This window comes from Nicotiana sylvestris, chromosome 9 (assembly GCF_000393655.2).
Source record: "Nicotiana sylvestris chromosome 9, ASM39365v2, whole genome shotgun sequence".
In the NCBI taxonomy this organism is placed as follows: Eukaryota; Viridiplantae; Streptophyta; class Magnoliopsida; order Solanales; family Solanaceae; genus Nicotiana; species Nicotiana sylvestris.
The window spans coordinates 80,155,675-80,178,968 of record NC_091065.1 but is presented as its reverse complement, the minus strand read 5'-3'; the positions used below and the strand labels follow the sequence as shown (position 1 = coordinate 80,178,968).

General features: G+C 35.6%; 1 protein-coding gene across 1 annotated transcript; it reads left to right on the top strand.

The window, feature by feature from the left end:
• The first annotated feature begins 15,090 nt into the window (after nt 1-15,090).
• Nucleotides 15,091-15,930, top strand: LOC104244678 (protein FANTASTIC FOUR 3-like). The gene has a single exon (XM_009800150.2). The coding sequence runs from the start codon at nt 15,091-15,093 to the stop codon at nt 15,928-15,930; it is 840 nt and encodes a 279-aa protein (XP_009798452.1).
• Nucleotides 15,931-23,294: the final 7,364 nt, after the last annotated feature.

Sequence of the window (23,294 nt, the reverse complement as noted above, 5' to 3'; positions counted from 1 at the left end):
TTTTTGGTATGAAGTTTTTCCAAAAAATGATAATAAAATACATAGTGCAGGAGGAATACTTCAGCTCCATTAGCCGAAGTTTTTACAGATTAACTAAAAAACTTCAGCACCTGTGCCGAAGTTTTTTGTGCAATATGAAATTTTAAATTATGTTTTATTTTTTACCCAATGTAGGAGGAAAACTTCAGCTCGTCCAGCTGAAGTTTTTAAATATTAACTAAAAAAACTTCAGCTCCTATGCCGAAGTTTTTTATGCAATATGAAATTTTAATTGATGTTTTTTTTTTTTTACCCAGTGTAATATGAAAACTTTAGCTTTTAAATATTAACAAAAAAACTTCAGCACCTATGCCGAAGTTTTTTGTGCATAGGTGTTTTAAATATTAAAACACTCATATAATATTTTAATATAATTTTTTCTTCGTTGTGTTATTTGCCAGCTCGTTTTGTTGAATTTTTTAGATATGAACTAAATAACTTCAGTTTGTTTCAGCATATGTGTCGGATTAGAATGTTAGAATTCATCGTCAAACAACTTTAGAATGCAAATTCAGCATATCAGTGAAGTTCGTCAAACAACTTCCATCAATCAATCAGAAAACATATAATTCAAAAACTATTTTGAATTCAGGAGATGAATTTGAATACTTACAATGTATTTGAATTTGAATCTGGTTGCGAGAGGCGATCTCAGGAGAGACGGACTGACGGAGGAGATACGGAGGAGATCTGGAATTTGAATCTGGGTATTCTTGATGCAACTTTTATATGTTTTGGAAGGGGTATAATGGTCATATTATTACGGATTTTTTTTTAGTTGGTTGCGAGATCAATAGTTTTTAGAAATAGGGTATAGGTTAAAGGGTGGCATAAAAATATGGTACGACTGCAAATCCCCCAATTAAATAATGCTAACAAAAGCCCAAACCAAAATCAAATCAATACTAATGCTAACAAAAGACATTCAATTCAATATTACGAACGAGAATGTATTTAATATCTATTTTTTGTTTTGCAATAATTTAGATAAAAATGCATAACCTATTTTTATTTTTCTTTAGCGTTTAGTCATGTAGTTAATACTCACTTATTAATCTATTTATTTTAGCATGACTTAGTACTTTTAGATTATGTTTATTTTTATTATGGCTTTTTAATTAGCAATATTTATATTACATAATTTTATTGTCTTTATTGTTGAATATTTTAGGATAATGCCATGACACATCTCATATTTTGTATTATTTTCTTGGAAAATACTTTACCGGGAAAACCCTCCCCGAAAAACCCAAAAAACCGAGATTGAAAAACCCGAGTTTTATTGGTTTGGTTTGGTCTTTAAATTTAATAACCCGACATAATTAATTTGATTTGGTAATTGTAAAATTCGAACCAACCCGGCCTATGTACACCCCTAATTGTTACGAGTGCGGCACATATCGGCCTTCCTTTTATCTTGTTAAGTATTGCTAAAAAAGTATAATTAGCGAGTTCGCTAGGATTGGAACAATTTATTGCTTTGTGTTACATTTATTGTGATCAAACATATATTGCGATGATACTATTCCTTTTGCACATCAAGTGTCGAGATTAATTATACAAGTTATTCTGTGCTACTCGAACTAAAATATATACTAAAGCACAGTGACGAACTCATAATTAGCATAAAAAGCACTTCAAAGTGGAAATCTGGAAAGGATGGCATGGCTAATTGGTAGAAAAAAGACAAGCTGACCATGTAGATACAGTAGCGGACAAAAGGTCAAGAAAAAGAAAACACTGATTGGGAAATACAAGGTTGCCTGATTCTTACTGGTTAAGAGTATTAAATATTAATGAACCAATCAGATAAAGCATTAGTGGGACAGAATACTTTACTGCACCTCTCTAAATGAGTTTCTTACGTTAAAGTTTAAACAAATCAAACGAAACAATGTTTTTTATAGTGTTGGCTTTCCACAAGCTGTCCATACATTTTTACATTTTGTATAATGAGCTCAAAGAAAAGATTATATTGACCAACGGTGAGCTGACATTCAAAAAGTAACCAAGTGTTGGACTCTTTACCGCTCAAAGAGGGCACGTTTGCAATCTTTAATTCTGCAGTTAGTGCTAAGAGGACATCATTTGGTCGGTGACTTAAATAAGCTTTTAGCGATACTTATGCTATGAATATTTATGACAATTAAGGACATCTTGATTCTTGCAACAAATTCAGTATAATTTCACTAGTGAGGTATGAGAAGAGTAAAATGTATGCAGATCTTACCTCTTACCTAAAGAAGGTAGAGAGTGTTACTATAATAAAAAAAGTATGTTATTCAAAAGATAATTATAGGTAATTACATTATTAAGTTGAATTAGTTACCTAAAAAAAAAGACAACCTGTTATAATAGGTTAAATTATATTAGTTATTGTGTAGATTTCTTTATTAGCCAAAAGTTTGCGTGGCGTGGCCCCGCGTTTGCTTGATCTTTAAAGAATATCTCCTGTTTTAACTTGGTTGCCAAAATAGCCCTCGCATGTTTATTAGGCTTGCCAAATGACATATATGTCCTATGGATATAAGCTTATGTTCTCACGCCATTCATGTAAATAAGTTGATTATAACAGAGCGAAATTATGCCTATATTGGTAGAATGCATATACTTTAAAGTCATCGTGTTGTCTTAGCTTGTGTAAAGTTAAATAAATAAGTAGTTTGAGTTAAGCTCTGACAATCTGGTAGAATTCTTTACCAAATAAACTATTGTAATATGATCAATATAGTTATAAGTTTTATCTTTTTGTCATAGCTGTAAACAAGTAAAAACTTATGACAATCTTGTAAAGTAAATGAGATAAGTTTATAGAGGTACCATTAGTGTAAATTAGAATCAATAAAATTAGTTTAATGAGGTATCATTAGTAAAAATTAGAAATCGTGACAATTTGGTATATTTTGTAAGTTTAATAAGGTACCATTAGTGAAAACTAGAAATCATGACAAACAGATAAAGTTTGTAGTTATCTATGTTAAGAACTATAATATTATTCTCTTAATTAGTTAATTCTCTTAATTAGTTAATTGTCTTAGCTTAGTTAGTGCCTAGTTTTTAGATTTGTATATAGTGGTGTTTCCACTCACTTTTTCTAATTCAATTGATCAGAAAATTACACACATTCTGGAACCTTCTCTCATCCTCTCTCTTCTCTCTCGCTGGGCTCTCATGGTGGACGACCCACTGCTTCATCTCCATTGAAGCATAAGCTTCAGATAACAGTAAGAGCTTGACTGTTGCTCCATCGACTGGGTTTCTTCACATGGTATCAGAGCGGGAGCTTCGATTTTTGATTCAATTCACGAGATCTGTTGGTTCTTCCTTTGTTGATGATCGTCTAAACCTAATCGCGCATACACAAATTCATTTCTCCATGAATTTCGAGATATAGCTTGAGAAGAGGTTTCTTTTACTTCTGATTCACAATTCTCTGAGAATCATTATTAAATTTCATTCATCTTATATTTTTTAGATATCAAAGTTTCTTAGATTTCTCTGTAATTCACAAATATGAGGTCCGATGAGAACGATAATCCAACAGTACCAACTGTGAATGAGCCTCTAAGTCAATCAGGCATTGACATTAGTAATCCTCTATACATGCATCCATCTGACAATCCTGGGGCAGCTCTAGTCCCTGCTCTTTTTGATGGCTTTGGTTATCGATCATGGAGAAGAAGTGTGATGCGAGCATTGTCTGTGAAGAATAAATTGGGATTTATTAACGGAGACTGTAAAAGACCAGATCTAGATTCTCCAAACTTTCGCTTATGGGAGAGGTGTGATGACATGGTCACATCATGGATCTTAAACTCTTTGACTAAAGAGATTGCAGACAGTGTTGAATACGTAGCTAATGCATTTGAATTGTGGAGAGAACTTGAGGATCGATATGATCAAACAAATGGAACAAAGTTGTATCAAATTCAGAAGGAGATCAATGATCTGTCTCAAGGATCACTTGATATTACCAGTTACTATACGAAAATGAAGAAATTATGGGAGGAGCTCAATACTTTGATTACTAAATCTCATTGTGCCTGCAACTGTTCGTGTGGGGCTAAGGAAAGTATGCATAAAGCAGAGCAGGATAGGAGGCTCATACAATTCCTTATGGGATTAAATGAGACATATACTGTTGTTCGAGGGAGCATATTGATGATGAATCCTCTTCCCTCAATTGCTCAAGCCTTTTCTCTGTTAATCCAAGAAGAAAGACAGAGGGAAATCAAGCCCACTGGCCATCTGGTACTGGAATCATCAGCTTTGAATGCCAAAGCAACCAGACCTAACACATACAGGACAAGTTACTCTCCTAGCAACAATCACAACAACAGAAATAGACGTTTTTGTGACTACTGCAAGAGGCCAGGCCACACTAAAGAGAAATGCTACAAGCTTCATGGATATCCACAGAATTTTGGACAGAATTCTAGTCACTATCAAAATCCAAACACAGGACAGAACAGTTTCAGTCAAAACACAAGGCAAGGTTCCAACAGCAATGGTGCCAACAGATTCAACAGAGGCAACAAATTCAACAGGACCCTAGCCAATGCACATGTGGCAGCCACTGATTCTCAACCTGCAGAGAATGATAGTCAGAATAGATATGTTAGTCATGACAATCCTCAGAATGTGAGCCTTACCAAGGAAGAGTACAATCAGTTGGTGACCCTGCTACAACAATTTCAGTCATCTGGGATAGGAGATCATGGAGGTGGTACCAATGCTACTTCAGGAACAGCAAACTTTGCAGGTATGGTAGCTTGTACCTCCTCAATTGATTTTGGCAAACTTTCATGTGAATGTTTCAAGAACAAAGCTGACTCATGGATTATAGATTCAGGGGCATCAAATAACATGACCTTCAACAGATCCCTATTAACCAATATAATCAACCTACCTTATCCCTTATTGGTCATACTTCCAAATGGCTATAAAGTAAAGGTGATAGGAATAGGCAGTGTAATTCTCAATTCTAAGATCACTCTAGATAAAGTGATGTATGTTCCAACTTTCAGATACAATCTAATTTCTGTCCACTCTTTAACTTCTCATTTAAGTTGTATTGTTGCTTTCTTCAATCTCTGTTGTGTGTTGCAGGCCCCTTCAATGAAGAGGCCTCTGGTGATTGGTAAAGTGAATGATGGGCTATACATCCTATGCCCAAGTTGCTTAAAGAAAAACAATGCAAGTCTTGCAGAAAAGGACAATTCTAGACTTCCTGTCATTTCTACTTGTTGCACTTGTGACACACATTGTCCAACTCATTCCACTGTAAATGTACCAGTCCACACCAATAAGTGTGTCTCTTTTCCCTCTCTCATTGTAAATAATTCATGTGCAAGTGCTAGTAAACATGTTCATTTTGAGGATGTATTTTCTAAATTGCCTGATTTCTTCCCTCAATCTTGGACTGAAAATAATGTAAATGTGTTGTGGCATAACAGGCTTGGACATGTTCCCTTTGTGAAGATGAAAAGGATTACTTCCATTCCTGCTAATTTCTCTCCTAAACAACCCTTTACCTGTACCATTTGCCCAATGGCTAGACAAGAAAGATTACCTTTTCCTTAGAAAACCAATGTATCTAACAAAATATTTGAGCTTTTGCATGTTGACCTATGGGGTCCATATCATATCCCTACACATGATAAACACAAGTACTTTGTCACCATAGTGGATGACTATAGCAGATCTACATGGACACATCTTTTGTCTAGCAAAAGTAATGTTATTGATATTCTTAAAAACTTCATGTCCTTGGTGGAAAACCAGTTTAGTATCAACATCAAGTCCATAAGGTCAGACAATGGACTAGAGTTTACCAGTGGAGAAACAACCAAATTGTTTCAGTCCAAAGGAATCATTCATCAAAGAACTTGCCCATATACACCACAACAAAATGGTGTGGTAGAAAGAAAACATAAATACCTTCTTGAAACAGCTAGAGCCCTCCTTTTCCAATCTAAATTACATCTGAGATATTGGGGTGAGTGTGTCCTCTGTGCTACATATATAATAAACAGATTGCTATCCAATTCCATCAACAATAAAACCCCATATGAGTTGTTGTATAAGAAGAAACCAAAATACTCTCATCTCAAGAGTTTTGGATGCTTGTGCTATCCCACCATACCAATACCATATAGGGACAAGTTCAATCCCAGGACTGCCTCTCATGTCTTTGTTGGGTATCCTTTCAACACAAAGGGGTACAAAGTTCTGAACCTGGCCACTAGAAAGATTTACATTTCCAGAGATGTGGTGTTTAATGAATCTATCTTTCCTTTTAACTGTAGCATAAACAAGTCTTCCAACTCACTTGTCTTTTATCCTGTTCCTTTCATTGACTCTCTTGATGAACATCTTCCTAAAAACACAGGAAACATGCAGACCACTAAAAACTTGAGTGACCAAGGAAATGAGGATAACACACCTATCTCTATGTCACCTATACATGCAGCTGATCCCTTATCTCATGGAAGATCCACACATCATCAGGAACACACATCTAGCTCCTCACTACACAACACACCATCAGAACACAACATGGCACAAACAGATACAGAACAAATCCATCCAACTAGGCAGTCACACAGAACTCATAAACTTCCTACATATCTACAGGACTATGTCCACTCCTTACCTAAATTCAAGAATAATTTCACTTCCCTAAATGCTTTATTTTCTGAAAATCAACACATTGCCTCTGATCTACTAACTCCTGATAGTCAGGCTCTTGTGAGAAATGTTTGTCATGACAGGGAACCATCATCATATGATGAGGCAGCTATTGATCCTGCATGGCAAGCTGCTATGACACATGAATTTGATGCATTACATTCAAACCATACATGGGACTTAGTAGTGCTACCACCTGGGAAGCAAGCAATTGGATGTAGATGGGTGTACAAAGTGAAACACAAAGCAGATGGTAGCATTGAGAGATTCAAGGCCAGATTAGTTGTTAAAGGGTACACTCAACAGGCAGGAATAGATTATACAGAAACTTTTTCCCCAGTTGTAAAGATGACAACAGTCAGATCTTTAATAGCTACAACAGTCAAGAAAGGTTGGCTCATCTCACAGTTAGATGTAAACAATGCCTTCTTGCATGGAGATCTCAATGAAGAGGTATATATGCAGGTGCCACCTGGGCTAGTGTTAGACAAGCCAGGCCTGGTATGCAAACTGAATAAATCTCTTTATGGGTTAAAGCAGGCAAGCAGACAATGGTATGCAAAGTTAACTGAGGCACTTTATTCAAGAGGATACACACACTCCATGTATGACTACTCACTCTTTTACAAGAGAAATGGAAGTGACTCAGTGTATATTGCTGTGTATGTGGATGATGTGCTGTTAACTGGGACTGATGAACAAGAAATTACTCAACTTAAGAGATTCCTACATGAGCAATTCAGGATCAAGGATCTCGGACAGCTTCACTATTTCCTGGGATTAGAGGTTCTGTACAAGGAAGATGGGGTCATTATATCACAAAGGAAGTTTGCATTGAACCTGCTAAAGGAGTATGATTGCCTAGAACACAAGACCTGCTCTTCACCATTGGATCCAAATGTGAAACTAAAGGCCAAGGAAGGAGCAGAATTGCAGGATCCTACCTATTATAGGAAGTTAGTAGGGAAGCTGAATTTCTTGACCAATACTAGGTTAGATATAGCATATGGTGTTCAACACTTAAGCCAGTTTGTGCAGAAACCCAGGGAGCCCCATTTGAGAGCAGCATTTCATTTGCTAAGGTACCTAAAGAATGATCCTACCTTGTGAATCTTTATGTCAAAGGATGGAGATCACACAGTCAGAGCTTATTGTGACTCTGACTGGGCTGCTTGTCCAGACTCTAGAAGGTCCATCAGTGGTTATTTGGTGTTGCTAGGTAACAACCCCATCAGCTGGAAGTCCAAGAAACAAGAGACCATCTCACTGTCTTCTACAGAAGCAGAATATCGAGCCTTGAGAAAAGTTGTAGGTGAATTAGTGTGGCTACGCAGGTTATTTGAAGAACTGACTGTCCCCTTTTCTCTACCTATTTCAGTCTACTGTGATAGTCAGTCTGCATTACACATTGCCAAGAATCCAGTATTTCACGAAAGAACCAAGCATATAGAGGTCGACTGTCACTTTGTACGTGAACAACTCCAAGCAGGTCTGATCTCTCTTCAACATATCAGAACTGATGACCAACTTGCAGATGTTTTGACTAAAGCTCTGACATGGATCAAGCACAACAATGCATTGGGCAAGTTGTCCGTGTTTGCTACACCTCCAACTTGAGGGGAGGTGTTAAGAACTATAATATTATTCTCTTAATTAGTTAATTCTCTTAGCTTAGTTAGTGCCTAGTTTTTAGATTTGTATATAGTAGTATTTCCACTCACTTTTTCTAATTCAATTGATCAGAAAATTACACACATTCTGGAACCTTCTCTCATCCTCTCTCTTCTCTCTCTCTGGGCTCTCATGGTGGACGACCCACTGCTTCATCTCCATTGAAGCATAAGCTTCAGATAACAGTAAGAGCTTGACTGTTGCTCCATCGACTGGGTTTCTTCACAATCTAACAAGATAGCTGGATTGAATAAAGTATGAAATACTACTATTTTGTCATAACTTGCCTGTTACCAGGGCATATGTAAGAATTTTTATTAGCGATGTAGAAACTTATAGAAGAATGAGAATAAATAGCTAGTATTATATTTCTAGAAAAGAACTAGCCTTAATCTATTAATTTTGTAGAGACTTAAGTTAGAAAAAGTCCTTAGTTCAATTTTACTTCGCCATAATTACCACAAAGACTTTCTCAAGTATTTGCCAAAAATATGTGCTAGTTGAGATTTGAATCGCCGACCTCTTAGAGCAAAATTAGACACATAACCAACGTGCCAAGAGACAATCTATGTCAAGTGGTGTCATTTTGTTTTAACTTATTTATTTCCTCACAGTACTAATACATATATATAATAAATTTTTTTGACGAAATGGTATCGAGCAGCACCGCTTCGTTGAACGTGCGTCTGTTCCTGCGTGCTATCCTTATCTGTTTGTAGGTTTGAAATTATGATAAAATGGTAGAGTTTGTGTATAATGCAGTAGGATAGCTAGGTTGAATACAATTTGAAGTCCTACCAATTTGTCATAACTTTCCTGTCACCCTTCTAAAAAAGTATTTTTTTTTCCTCTTCTTTGTTCGTAGCTTTAAAATTATGACAACCTGGTAGAGTTTGTTTGTTATGCAATGTGATAGCCAGGTTTCTGCTGCTCAACAACAACAACAACAACCCAGTATAATTCCACTTAGTGGGGTCTGGAGAGGGTAGTGTGTACGCAGACCTTACCCCTACCCTAGGGTAGAGAGACTGTTTCCAAATAGACCCCCGGCATCCTTCCCTCCAAGAACTTCCCACCTTGCTCTTGGAGAGACTCGAACTCACAACCTCTTGGTTGGAAGTGGGGGTTGCTTACCATCAGAGCAACCCCTCTTGCCACCATTTCTGCTGCTCAACCTAAGGGTATTTTAGTTCGATTTTTCCCCTAAACGCGCTCTGTACATATTGGGGCCATTTTTGCAATGTTGTTAATTCCGGGACCAGCCCCATAGAATTCCCTTTGTGTCAATCTCCCTTTATTAGCAGTGTATATAAATTAAATCTCGAACAAATTACAATTTTGGTTCTCTTTTTTTTCTTTCTCTTTAAAGTAGTTGGGAAGGGCCATAATATTGGAAGATAAGAAACTTAAAGGGATTATTATACAAATAGCCCGTCAGATATATTGTTACTTTTTTGAGTCGGTATACATAAATTATACACGTTTATATATATATATATATATATATATATATCTTATGTGAATTATAGGAGTATATATTTTATATATCCGCCAGATATTTAGTTTAAAAAAATTAGGTGGGCGGTTATTGGTTGATTCTTCCACCTTAACTTTAAAAAGGAAAGACCATTTGATGGGGCATTTGCATCTATACCCAGTTTTTGGGTCACCTTTTAACTTATACCCGTTTTGCAAAAAAATAATTACAAGCGTACTCACTTTTCGCATAACTTCAGGCATACAGGCCTGAAGTAGCAACGACAATCACGCATACTTCAGTTCATAGTGCAATGACAAACTTCAGTTCAATAAAACTACAACATATTTTAGCTGAAGTTTTTGTTTTGTAATTTCTGAAGCTGAAGTTTATTTTGTAATTGCTGAAGCATTCTAGGAGCTGAAGTTTGTTTTGTATTTGCTGAACTTCAGCATTTTAGGAGCTGAAGTTTTTTTTTATATTTGCTGAACTTCAGCATTCTTCGGAGCTCTTACAAAATTAGATTTCAGCAACTAAGGAAAAAAAGACAAAAAATCTTAGGATTACTATCATTAGACTCCCTTATGGATTGTGGGTTAACATAATCTTAAAGGAATATAAGAGATGTTATCAGAAGTCTAACATACATAAATTTTTTGAAAAGTTGTTTAGAAAGTGAGTACAAATTAAAACTTTTTTAAATACTGAGTATATGTTAAATGTGGGCGACCAAAGAGGACGTCCCGTGTAATTTTTACCCATTTGATGGATTAAATGCATAAAAATTGCGCGGGGCGCCCTATTTAACTTATACCCATATTTTTAAAATTAGTCTTATGATACGCGCTTTGCGCGTGTATACTATCTCAATAAGAAAGAACTATAAAATACTCTATAAATAATACATTAAAATATTATGTTTGAGTGATAAAATAAAAGTTAATTTTTCCTAAAATGATGAATCTTCGTACAAGTTCTCAATCATTAGTCAATATATTTAATTAAAAATTTATTTTATTTTTTAATTCAATCATTTTAAATTCATAAGTTATCATGCTTCTTTTTCAATTTCAGCAATCACATATAATCCTTGAAAACTTAAGAATTATTTTGAAAAGTTATTCCCTAGTTCATTTTAGAAGACTCAAACAGGATTAACAAATTGATAGAAAATAATATTTTTTTTTACAAAAATAAAATGCAACTAATTTAATCTTTTAATTAATAATAAATACTATATGAATTTATTTTAAACAGATTAGAAAATGAATAAATTAGTCTAGCTCATTGTATAATCAAATTACATAACTTATACGAAGAAAATTGAAAAGAAAAAGAAAATAAACAACACTAAACCTAAAACTTTAAAAAAAATAGAGCACGTCAAGGACTCTTAAACAAAAAATTTCACAACAAAAAGATAATTATATGATTTTTCATATCAAAGTCCTAAATATTAGGCTATTAATTAAATGTTTGTCCCTAATATTAGAAAAATAATTAATGACTATTCCTGCATATAAGGAAAATAACTAAAGTTACTATTCTGTCCAATATAAAATATATTCTTAAAGGATAAAAAAAGGTGAACGATATTTCGCTAAGGGCCTTCGTGCTTTTAATCCCTTATTATTATTATTACTCTTGGTTGCTTGATTCTAACTATACTTCTTCTTCTTCTTCTTTTTTTTGGTTGTCTTTCTTCTCATCATCCAATCCTTTTCTTCATATTAATTTGATCCTACAACACCTATACCATAAAAGAATTAGACGAACATCATAATTGTAGTGAGATATATATAATACTCAAACATATGTATACACGTCAACTAATTAATAAAATAAACATAAACAATTGAACGAAAATATGAATGAAAAAGTTAAAGCAAAAACCACATATATTGAACCTTGATTTCCTTTTATCCTTCACAAGAATACTAAAATGTGAATAATGAGCTATAGATTCTAATTTTAATTTGTAAAATAGATAAACATTATACGAATGAGTAAACTTACCACAATGCTCAACATATTCTCAAAATACACCTCATAAAAAAGTGTTTTTGTTTACCACCACGTTAATGATTTAAGGTTTCTTGTAATAGTTTTAATTTGAAAAGGTTTTTATTAGGTAAAATTAATTAATTTTAAAGTCCTAAATATTATATTCCATATATAGTATGTTATATAAGGAAGGTTTTAATATGTAAGATTCTACTTGAATTCAAATTTCTAAATATTACAAAAATAATTAAATTACTACTATGTTCAATGCTAAGTTTATTTTTAAAGGGTAAAAGAGGCGAACGAAATTTCTCTAAGGGCCTTCGTGCTTTTAATATAATATAGATTATTTAACATATACCCTAATTTTTATAACTTTAGGTGCCTCCTTCTTCCTGCTACCTGTGCGCTCCTTTCTTCCTCCTTTCTTTTCTACTCGTTATTCTAATCTTCACTACAGAATCATTTGATAGAAGTTAGTGGAGAATTGTGGAAAGTGTTCTACTGTCAAAGTTATGTTTATGCTGCTGCTTAAACATTCAACAATTTAAGATTCACATGAATGCAGAAGGCACAATAGTTTAACTCTTATTCAATTTCATTCTTCTCCGTTCATAAGGGTATGCATCGATGTTTTTGCTTTTAGAAGATGATGATAAAAATATTAGACAAGGAGCTACATTGATACCATGTTGTTATGTTCTTCAGGTTAACAAAGGACTGCACCAACACAGTTCCTTCTACGAGACCCATCTTCTGCTGAAGTTTTTGAAAAAGTTTTGACAAAACTAATGAATCCAGGACAAAACTTCAGCTTATTTTAGTGCTGAAGTTTTTATAAATGAACTAAATAACTTCAACATCTTCTGCTGAAGTTTTTGAAAAACTTTTATGACAAAACTAATGAATCGAGGACAAAACTTCAGCTTATTTAATGCTGAAGTTTTTACAAATGAACTAAATAACTTCAGCATCTTCTGCTGAAGTTTTTGAAAAAGCTTTATGACAAAACTAATGAATCTAGGACAAAACTTCAGCTTATTTAGTGCTGAAGTTTTTACAAATGAACTAAATAACTTCAGCATCTTCTGATGAAATTTTTGAAAAAGCTTTACGACAAAACTATTGAATCCAGGACAAAACTTCAGCTAAAACATGCTGAAGTTCAGCAAATAGAGAACAAAACATCAGCTAATAAAATGCTTAAGTTCAGCAATTATAAATAACTTCAGGCCCGTCTACTAGAATGCTGAAGTTTGCGTGATTGCCTTTGCTACTTCAGGTCTGTATGCCTGAAGTTTACGCGGAAAGTGGGTACGCTTGCAATTTTTTTTGCAAAACAAATATAAGTTAAAACGTGACCCAAAAAACGGGTATAAATACGACTTCCCCGTTAAAAGCCTGCATCCATGCAGTGTAGGATAAAACAACCACTAGATTATTATAATTTCAACTCAATTCGAGTTTTTTGTTCTTTGCTCAAATGATGTACGACAAATTTTAGGTTTTCAACCCTAGTCAAAGTTAAAGAAAAGAATTGGTTAAGTGGAAGTTGAAAAGCGCAAGTGAGAAGGGGGTGAATAAAGCAATATCTATCAAAAAATATCAGAACGAATCCCTTTTGTTGGTTCACTTTGGATGGCAAAAGAAAATGACCCTCCAAAGTCCACACGTTATTTAATTCATTCTCTTTAAAAGTAATACTTAAACTCACCAATCAAATTTTAGCTGTTGTAACCAGCCAAAATCAATGTCTTCTACCTAAAATTGCAAAATACAAAAAAAATAAAAAAAGTGAAAGAGAGAAAATAATGTAAAAATTGCACAGGGCGCCCTATTTGGTCGCCCCCATTTAACCTATACCCATTTTTTTTTAAACTTTTAACTTATACCCAATTCTTAAATAACTTCAGCCCCTTTTCTCCTCGTTCTGCTCCTTCGTTTTCTTCTTCTCAAATAAATAGCTGAAATATGCAAACAAGCAAATTGAAAGAAAGGAACTCCATCTCATCACAGCTAGATGCCAACAAGAAGTTCTCTCTGATCAGATACCATATTACTCTATAAAACTTCAGTAAAGTTATCTAAACAAAATCAAAGTACAGAGTATTGTGGAAAAGGATTGAGTAGCCAACACGATCATTATACAATTTCTGTGTAAAACATAGCGCTTATTTTCTGGTTAATATTGTTTAGTCGTTGACGTGAAAACAACGAAACAGAGAAATAATGCACTTGATTTACAAATAGTTAATTGCATTGTCAATACAATAATTGAAAGAAAGGGTTGAATGCTAATAGCTGGTGAACGCTTCATCAATTGGATCAATGGAGAGGAGCAAATCCAACGACTTCATATAAGAGTTAATTTTATCCAAGCTTCAGCTCTAGAGCTGAAGTTTCCCAGTCACAACACAGAAACTTCAGCTCTAGAGCTGAAGTTCGCTAGTCACAAAACAAAAACTTCAGCTCTAGAGCTGAACTTCAGGCCCGACTACTAGAATGCTGAAGTTTTGCGTGATTGCCTTTGCTACTTCAGCCCCGTGTGCTAAAGTTATGCGAAGAAGCGGGTACACTTGCAATTTTTTTTGCAAAGCGGGCACAAATTAAAATGTTACACAAAAGTGGGTATAGATGCAAATACCCCGAAAATAATACACAAACAAAAAGGACCAATGAGCTTTTGTCCAACTTCAAATTATTTCTAGCTTCCCACTTTTCTTTGTTCCTTTTCTCAATTTATTGTGTGGCAGAGTGAAAGCTGAATAATTCTAGTGGCACCAAAAGTTCAACTCCTCCTCTTTGCAAATTGAGAACCTCTTCCCCCGCCCCCCCCCCCCCCAAAAAAAAAGAAAAAAAAAGAAAAATAAAACCCCTCAAGTGGTTACTTTTTAGTCCCTATAAATTCAACCTTGCCCCTTTCACTTCTCTTTCATGTTCTATCCATTCTCTACCTTCCCTTTCTCCATCCTTGTTTTTTTTTATTATTTCATTTTTACCTTCAATTTGCCACCCTCATAAGCTTTATCACCTAGGTACATTTTAGAAACCAAACATGGCTCAATGACTTAGAAAATTTTTTATCCTCATTTAAGCATATGAATTTCTCAACACTCAAAAAATTTCACATTTCTAGTTTCTAGTTAAAAGTAGACCAAATCCTCTGTTTTCCCCTGTTCTTTTATTTTTGCATATTGTTGTAAAACAACATGACCTCAACTTCCACTCTATATCAAGGTCTTCAATCTTGTCTAGAGCCTACACTTGTTGAACCACGTGTCCTAATGAACAAATTGCCTCCTCCTATATCGAATTTCCCACAATCTACCACATTGCTTCAAATGTCTAAAATATCTCCACAAGAAGCAGAAACTGAAGAAGAAAATGGGCTTAGTTTCAATGAGTTGCAAAATCAACATGAAAATAGTGACGTGTCTCGTGGCTGGAGCTTCATACACGAACTGGAAAATCCATGTGAACACCCGAAAAAAGGCGATGAAGAAGTTTATGTTCATCCTATGGTGAAGTCCTCTTCTCTCAATACAAAGAGTTTGGAAATGTGCACTGAAAGCTTAGGGAGCGAAACGGGCAGTGACATTAGTGAAAGCATGGAAGAATTCTCTCCTAATTTCATGTCCACGAATTTTCCACGATCAAAAAGTCGAGAATTCACGAAACAATTCAACAGGACAAGTAGTTTTCCACCTCCTCTAACATCAATGAGTGGGAATGAAGGTGTTCAAGTTAGACCTCATCGGGAAGGTGGTCGTTTAGTATTAAAAGCAGTGAAAATCTATTCTTATTTGCAAGCTGAACGTGCCCATGGTAGGCTTAGGCTCTCCTTGTTAAGACATGAAGAATGTAGCATTGGAGAAGAAGAAGATGATGATGAAAATAGTGGTGAAGAAAATCATGAAATTTGTAGTAGAAAATTAGGAAGTCATGATATTGGGATAGGAGAGTATGCAAGAGCAAGTAGGTGCAAAGCAAGTGAGAGTAGGAATAAAGGGATTCCAAGCTGGGAGCCATTTTGGGTGGCTATTTCCTAAATGCTACTACATTACTCTCCTATTACTATTATTTATCGAGACCTCGCCTATTGTTGCTACTATATTAATATTATGTTTTTCTCATTTTTAGTTTTTTAACTTGATTATGTAACCGGTAGTTATTATGGTTATTGGACATGCGATCCAATTTACTCTATTGTTAATTGGAACACGTCTATAACTTTTTATTACAACTTCTATTGTATGAGTTGCAACCATGTGAGGACACTGACCAAGCAACAATATTATTATAGTATTTCATATTTCTGTCATCACGAACCAACTACCATAACTGCAATGCATGAATGTGGTGGTTTTTCTTCTTTTTTTGGGGGTGGGGGTGGGGGTTTGATATTATCATAGGTTTTTTCTTAATGCATCCAATATTCGACATCATTGGTCCGAGTAATTCAGACTCGCACTACATAGGGTTTATTGAAGGGAAATTACTTCCTATTAGGAATTTGTTTATTTCCAAAACTCGAAATTAAGGACCGAAGGGATTCTATCTAATACCCACCACACTTTTTAGGGTAAAATTATCGATGGTCTCATCCACATGAAAATAGCATATTCCATCTAACAATTGGTTCTAATAACTGTTTCAAACATGGGAAAAGGGGAAGAGGGCCCTTTTTGTTACTTGTTATAATCATGAAGATTGTACTAAGATGACTTTTCCCCCAACCCTTCATCTTTGCATTCAAAATCTCAACATCAAAGATCACAGCTAATGGCGTCACTTTTCCATCACTGATCAATAATATCTGTGAATATATCACATGCATGTCCATTGGTCCATTACCACTATAGTACTCAATAGGGAGCTAATTTGGGACAGGAAGCTAAAACATATATAGCAGCAATGTCCCCCATGGCTAATGGAAGTGGGGTTTTGTACTATTGGTGTGTACGTAAGCCTTGTAACTGTCATTTCTTAGACTGGCATCATATGCTGATGGCAAAATATCACATGTCCATGTGCCCTAAACATTCGATACCTATTAGGGTTTTGATAAACTTTGGACGGTGCAGGTAGAAAAGGAGTTCAATTGAATCCCCTTTGTTGAAAACTTATTCTTCTCGGACAATTCAAATATGCCATCAGTTGCATGCCGGATAAGTAATGCTTTTTGGAGGACCCAACATGGAGTTAACAGCATATTTGAAGAGTACAAATGATATATTTGAAAACTATACTGCAGATAAAGTAAACATAAAAAATTTCATATGTAAATTGTTGAATTCTCCGTGTGGACGCTATTGTGGCTCAAAAAAAGTGCTTCAGCGTGCAGGTTTGAATGTATGCCACTCTTAGCATTCCTGGCTCCTGTGCAGGCAGGGTGGACGTAAGCTAGAAGTTAGCCAGTGTCTTTAGTTCAAATCCTGTATATATGTTTAAAAATCTACCAAAATAAATAAAAGTAAAAGATTTCGAACTTTGTAAATCAAATGGGTTAGATAGAATTTCGAACTCGACTCCATAAGTTGAATTCTAAATCCGGTTTTTGTGGATGTGGTCCCAGAGGAAGAAGCACTAGGGTTGTTACTAGTACAAGAAGTTAGGAACTAAAATGAGACTGTTACCTTAGAAATGGATGTGAATGTACAATGGACCATTAAAGGGCAAAGGAAGAAATGCTCCATATCTTTGGAAAGAGCACCTAAATGGCCGAGCGTGGACTCAAGCCTTCCATTCATTAAGGTTCCCTTTGATAGAGAAAGGAAAGCTAAAGTTACCGCGAAGAGGAATATGCCTTAGTAAATATACTGACATACAACAAACAGTCCTGTACAAAATCTAGACGCCAATATCAGCATCTCTGCCTAATGGTATCTCTGTTTATTTCGTTATGCAAAAGAAAACGTTATTTCAGTATATAAAATGGGCTGGCTTCTCCTTTATTGGATAATTACTTCTTTAACATAGTTAAGTTCGCACTTTTCGTGAGATATTTTCATCTCAAATTTCACATCAAAGGTTTATTTAAGGTAAACTAACGGATTTTCATGATACAAAACTCTCGACAAATTAAATTAACAGTTGATCAGCACACAATTAGGTCATGTCTCTCATCATTTGTATGTATGCTTAATTACTTTGTAAATGATACCTAATTTAGAAATAATTAACTAGCTTTAATAAGGGACCCCATATTATGGTCATGTGATCAGTCTCCAGGCGTTCATATGGTTAGGCAGAGGTTTCCATCCTATACCAGAAAAGACGAAGGGACCAATAACAATTAAGTGGTCCATCTACCAGTACCAGCTCTATATTTATTAGATTTAAATTATATATATTGACAATATTTTTTTTTTAAAATAATATCGTAGCAGGTTAGTTGCCCCATTTTTCAGGTTGTTAATTTCATACTTATTATAAACAATCACTTTTAGTTATTAGATGTTCTAATAGCTGTACATTATCAGTTTATAGAAGTTAATTAAGCTCCTTTAATTTGCCTGCAAAAAAACTAATTAGGAATTACAGTTTTGCCGAGCAGGTTAAGATATGTATTACAAATTCTCAAACTACAAAACTCTCTGTTCCAATTTGTTTGTCATAGTTTGACTCGGCCTTCGATTTCAGATATTAAAGCAGAAGAACTCTGTAATAGCGGAAAAGGGTTTCGCCTCTAATCCAAATGATTTCTCTTCCTCTCTTAAGATATTTCTAACTTGATCGAGGGGAGTAGATTGAAGGGATTATCTCTTCTCCTACTGCTGCTCCCGGTCCCGTCCCGCAGTCGACCGATCTGCTATCTTAACTTTAGAAAGATCGTTGTTGTTCAACATTTTTTTCTAGAAGGAGGGAAAGTAAGAGAAGCGTGAATCAAGACCCTGACGGAGCACGGTAAGGAGATTGATGAGTTTTAATCTTCCTCTTTATGTATGAAATTATAGACATACGGTGAATGGATGAGCCTTAAACTTCGAAGCACCTTCTTTTGTACTCGACGTTTAAGAAAGAAAATAAGGCTTTTAAAACTTGTGTCTTAAACATGTCATAATGTTATTGTTACTATAAAACTTTTAAAACTTGTGATCTTAAACCTGCCATAATATTTGCATTATTATAAAACTTCTCATTAAAAGGTATAAAAATATATCATTCCTTTTGGACCGGACAAATAAAAAATAGTGCTAAACAAAGTGGAATTACATATATGAGCATTGCTTTGAAAGGCAAAATTAAAGGGAAACCTTTCTACAAAAGCAAGAAAAGTTGAAATGAAAAGCTTCAAGAAGTTAGGGTAAGTGCTATGGAAACTGGACCCATCTGAAGATAGTTTTGCATATGATGTTAGTTAACTTGTGAATGACATGTGAAGGGTGTAAGAATTTGTTTTTTGAATTTGTCCATTGAGATATATACTTAGAGACCATGTTATTTCACATGTGAAGTTGCTCAATCTGATGGCATTCCCTACGGCACATTGATGCTTTCCTAGACAAGGGAATTAAGAATTAGGTCAAATGGAGAGTTATGAAAAAACATTCACCTAAGACCTAATGAGATTCAAAAAGAAAGATAGAAAGATTATAATAAAACAGAAAATAAGTATTTGAACTAAATATGATAAGGAAACTGTCCAACATTGCTCTTGTACTATCCGAATTGTTCAATTTTACTTAACATCGCGCTTTCTATCCATTCATACTTTTATCATTAGTAAATCGTCTTTTATTTGCACTTATCACTAATAGAGCTTAGCATGAAATGAGTAGACTTCATGTGTCTATTTTTTTTTTAAAGATTGTTTACTGTGAAAATGGTAATAACAATTAAATTTATTTATGGGACTCTAAAATACGTGATCTATTTTTATGCTAGTTGTTAAGCAGTCGTTGCTATGTATGTGAGACTTAAAAACGAAATAAGAGTTAAGGATAGTGCGATAATCAAACCATTGGGACAATTATCGGGGCCTCGAGCTTGCTGATTCGGGGCCTCGAGGTCGATTCCGGAGCTCGGCAGGGAGCTATCGAGAGGGGTCGGAATACGACTAACAGTTATAATAGAATTAACGGAGGTTCTTTATGGCCAATGATAAGCAATAAATGATGAACAAATATGAAGATAATAAATGAAAGCGATAATATCAAGAGAGTATGTTAGAGAGTAAATATAATGTTCTTACATATATCGTCTGGAGCAACTGAAGCAACATGGGCTTACAAAATGACAAGGATCCCCTTTATATAGGAGGGGAATCCCAACATAGTACAAAATACATTAATGACAAAGAAGTAGGGATGTGACACTAGCTAATGTCATGGTGCAAGTTCAGACTAGCCTCAGACTAGCCTGACAGATTTTATCGGCCCTGGCTGCACTCCTTGGGAACTCCCCATATCTTTTGTGGTCGCGGCCAACGTTATCCCTAGGTTGGGCATCGACGAACCTTGAGGGAGGAAACTCGGCCACAACCTTGTAGCCTCGAGGTTTCGAGATAATCTTCTGAAATGCCTTAATGACGAGAAATGAGATCCTCCGATTTCGCCGTATACAGATAGTCCCCGCGTTTCTTGGAGAGGAGCGATAAGAAACGACCTTGACATCCGATTCTTCAGGCTTCCTATGATGGCGTCATACCGACAACGTCAACACGTGACGTAAGCCTTCGCGATAGCCGAGACGTCTCATGGACTTGTCTTTTCGGCGTCATGCAATGCACTGTCTATTCCCATTCTTCAAAGCGACAGTACCGCCGTCGATTCGGCTTTCAATAACGCATTGATTGCGCCGCTGATCCATCTTTCAAAGGTATTGATGGCATTGCTGGCCATACTATCTCCCCTATAAATGGGGGCCTTCCGATGTTATCTTCTTACCCAAGTGGCTTTTAACATCTATCCATGTCACGACCCAAACTGGAGGGCCATGACTAGCACCCGACCATACTTGCCGAGCACCAACGTACATTTCATCTAACCTTCATTATTATCTTTTAGGGCTGACGAGATCAATATAAATGGTAGACCTGGATCATGGACAACCAGCAATAAAATATGACGGCATGAACATACATAGCAGGGGATGACCAGACAATCAAGAAACTACATATAAGGTATGAGCTACCACGCTACTATGAAAGACTATACAACAAAAACTAGCCGACAAGGCATACCAAACTATACATGAGCCGACACTTGTCTATGAGCCTCTAAAAGAACATAAGTGTTGCAACATAGCCGGAACAGGGCCCCGACATACCCATAATGTCTATAACAAAAATTGCATACCAAGACCAAGGCAAGTCCGGAGAAGGGATCTCGCCAATCACCGCTGAACTGGACAGTCTACTGTGGTGGGGGAGCTGCACCTGCCTGTCTATCAGGACCTGCAGCACGACATGCAGCGTCCACAAATAAAAGGACGTCAGTACGAATAAAGTACTGAGTATGTAAGGCAGGGAACCATAAATACGATCAGTAATGTAAGCAAGGATAGAGAATATACAACCTGTAACATCTTAGTACCTCTGAGGGCTACTTACATGAAATGCATGATACATATGTATAAATACATAAACCTTTAAAGCATTCGCCTCTGTGGGCATCATCATCATCATATCGTACCCGGCCATAATAGGCTCGGTAGAATCGTACCCGGCCACGTGGAGCTCGGTAAAACCCAACTGATCAGTGGTTGCACAATAGGTGTCGTACCCGGCCAACTATAGCGTGGCTCGGTAGAGTAAAATAGATACATATATATAATGCATGCTCGACTCATGGAATCACATTCTAAACCTTTCGGAGTGACGTAAGGTCGGTATCCTCTATACACGTTATTAGGACTAACTCTTCACTATGAACCTTATAAGAATCAGGAAGTACCAACAACATTGATAACATAAGAATAAGAGAAGCAACATTAACATCAATCGTTCCATAAGAGGGAAAACAATGTAAGTACTGCTAGCTTCTAAGAGTAGAGTATCTTGGAAGCTCGTTCATTACATTATGTACAATCGGAGTCGTGCAAAAGAAGGAAAGGGATAGCCTCACATACCTTGTATATACTTCCCCAATCTCAAGCTATGCAATTGTCAAAACTCCTTAGTCTACAATAAGAGAAACGATACTATCGTTATCATTTAAGCGTCATAACTATTATGTATCGACCACAACCTATTTTACGATGAAACGGACAGCACCTCCCCTATATATATGACTTCACACCATTCAAAACAGTCACCAAACAACCCAAACAACATCAATAATAAACATATTGAGCCTCCCAAAATAGTCCACGCACAGCCTAATCACTCCATACATACGACGACCACCGTAGTCGTGTCAAACGACCCGAAAATGTAACGAATAACTATCATCCCACAACCCTACATATATATGGTGTTTCTCCACACCCTTCCTCCTCCAAAACTCCACAAGATAGTAGTAAAATACGCAGCCCAACAACAACGCAAAACAGTCCACAAAACAATAACATTACTACCAAGCCTTTCGATATATATCTCACAAGTTCTAGCTTCAATGGCTTAGCCGCAACTTGGATAATCTTAAATACATATAGAGTAAGAGGTTCCTTACCTTTATACAGAAAGAACAACTCCAATTTGACCTTAAATTTCCATGAAATATCCCTCCAATGCTGCCACAACAACAAAAAAGCGAAACTAGCGATCAATTAGTGTTTTTCGGCACTAGAATCACTTTAGAAGGCTTGAAATCACCTAGGATTGATATTAAGAACATGAGGGAGTATTTACAGAACATAAACCCTTTAAAACAACCTCCCACACGAGCTGGAACGACACAAAAATTAGAAACATTTGACCTAATGTTTAAGTAAAATTATGAACCTAAGTTGAGACAACTTTTGTCGACTTTTGTTTCATAACTCGTTTGACTTCAAGACTTATGATACAGATATTATATGATTAAAATACCTTAATACATGACCTCTTGAGTGTATTAAGCACCGCTAGATTTACCTGAAAATACGAGTTACAACATCCTTGATTCATTTAACTTCTAATACTTGTTAATCACCCTTATACACTCTTGTATCACTTAAGACCAATAGGATTGACTTCTTATCATCTCAAAGATAATTCCTTCTTGGATTTATGTTAACTAATATATGGAATGAACTAACACATGTGGATATGGGTTGTAACACCCTCCCCCCCTTAGGAACATTCGTCCTCGAATGTAAGGGTTCATGGGGAGTTTAAATCATCGTGGATTCCAATGGAAATTTCCGATCAATTTTCCCCTATAAAATGGTCACTAGCAAAACTTGCAAGCAATTAAGCCCAACATATGGCTTCACAAGGCTACACAAAGCATTATGCATATTTACATTATCTACATATCACCATTTTGTA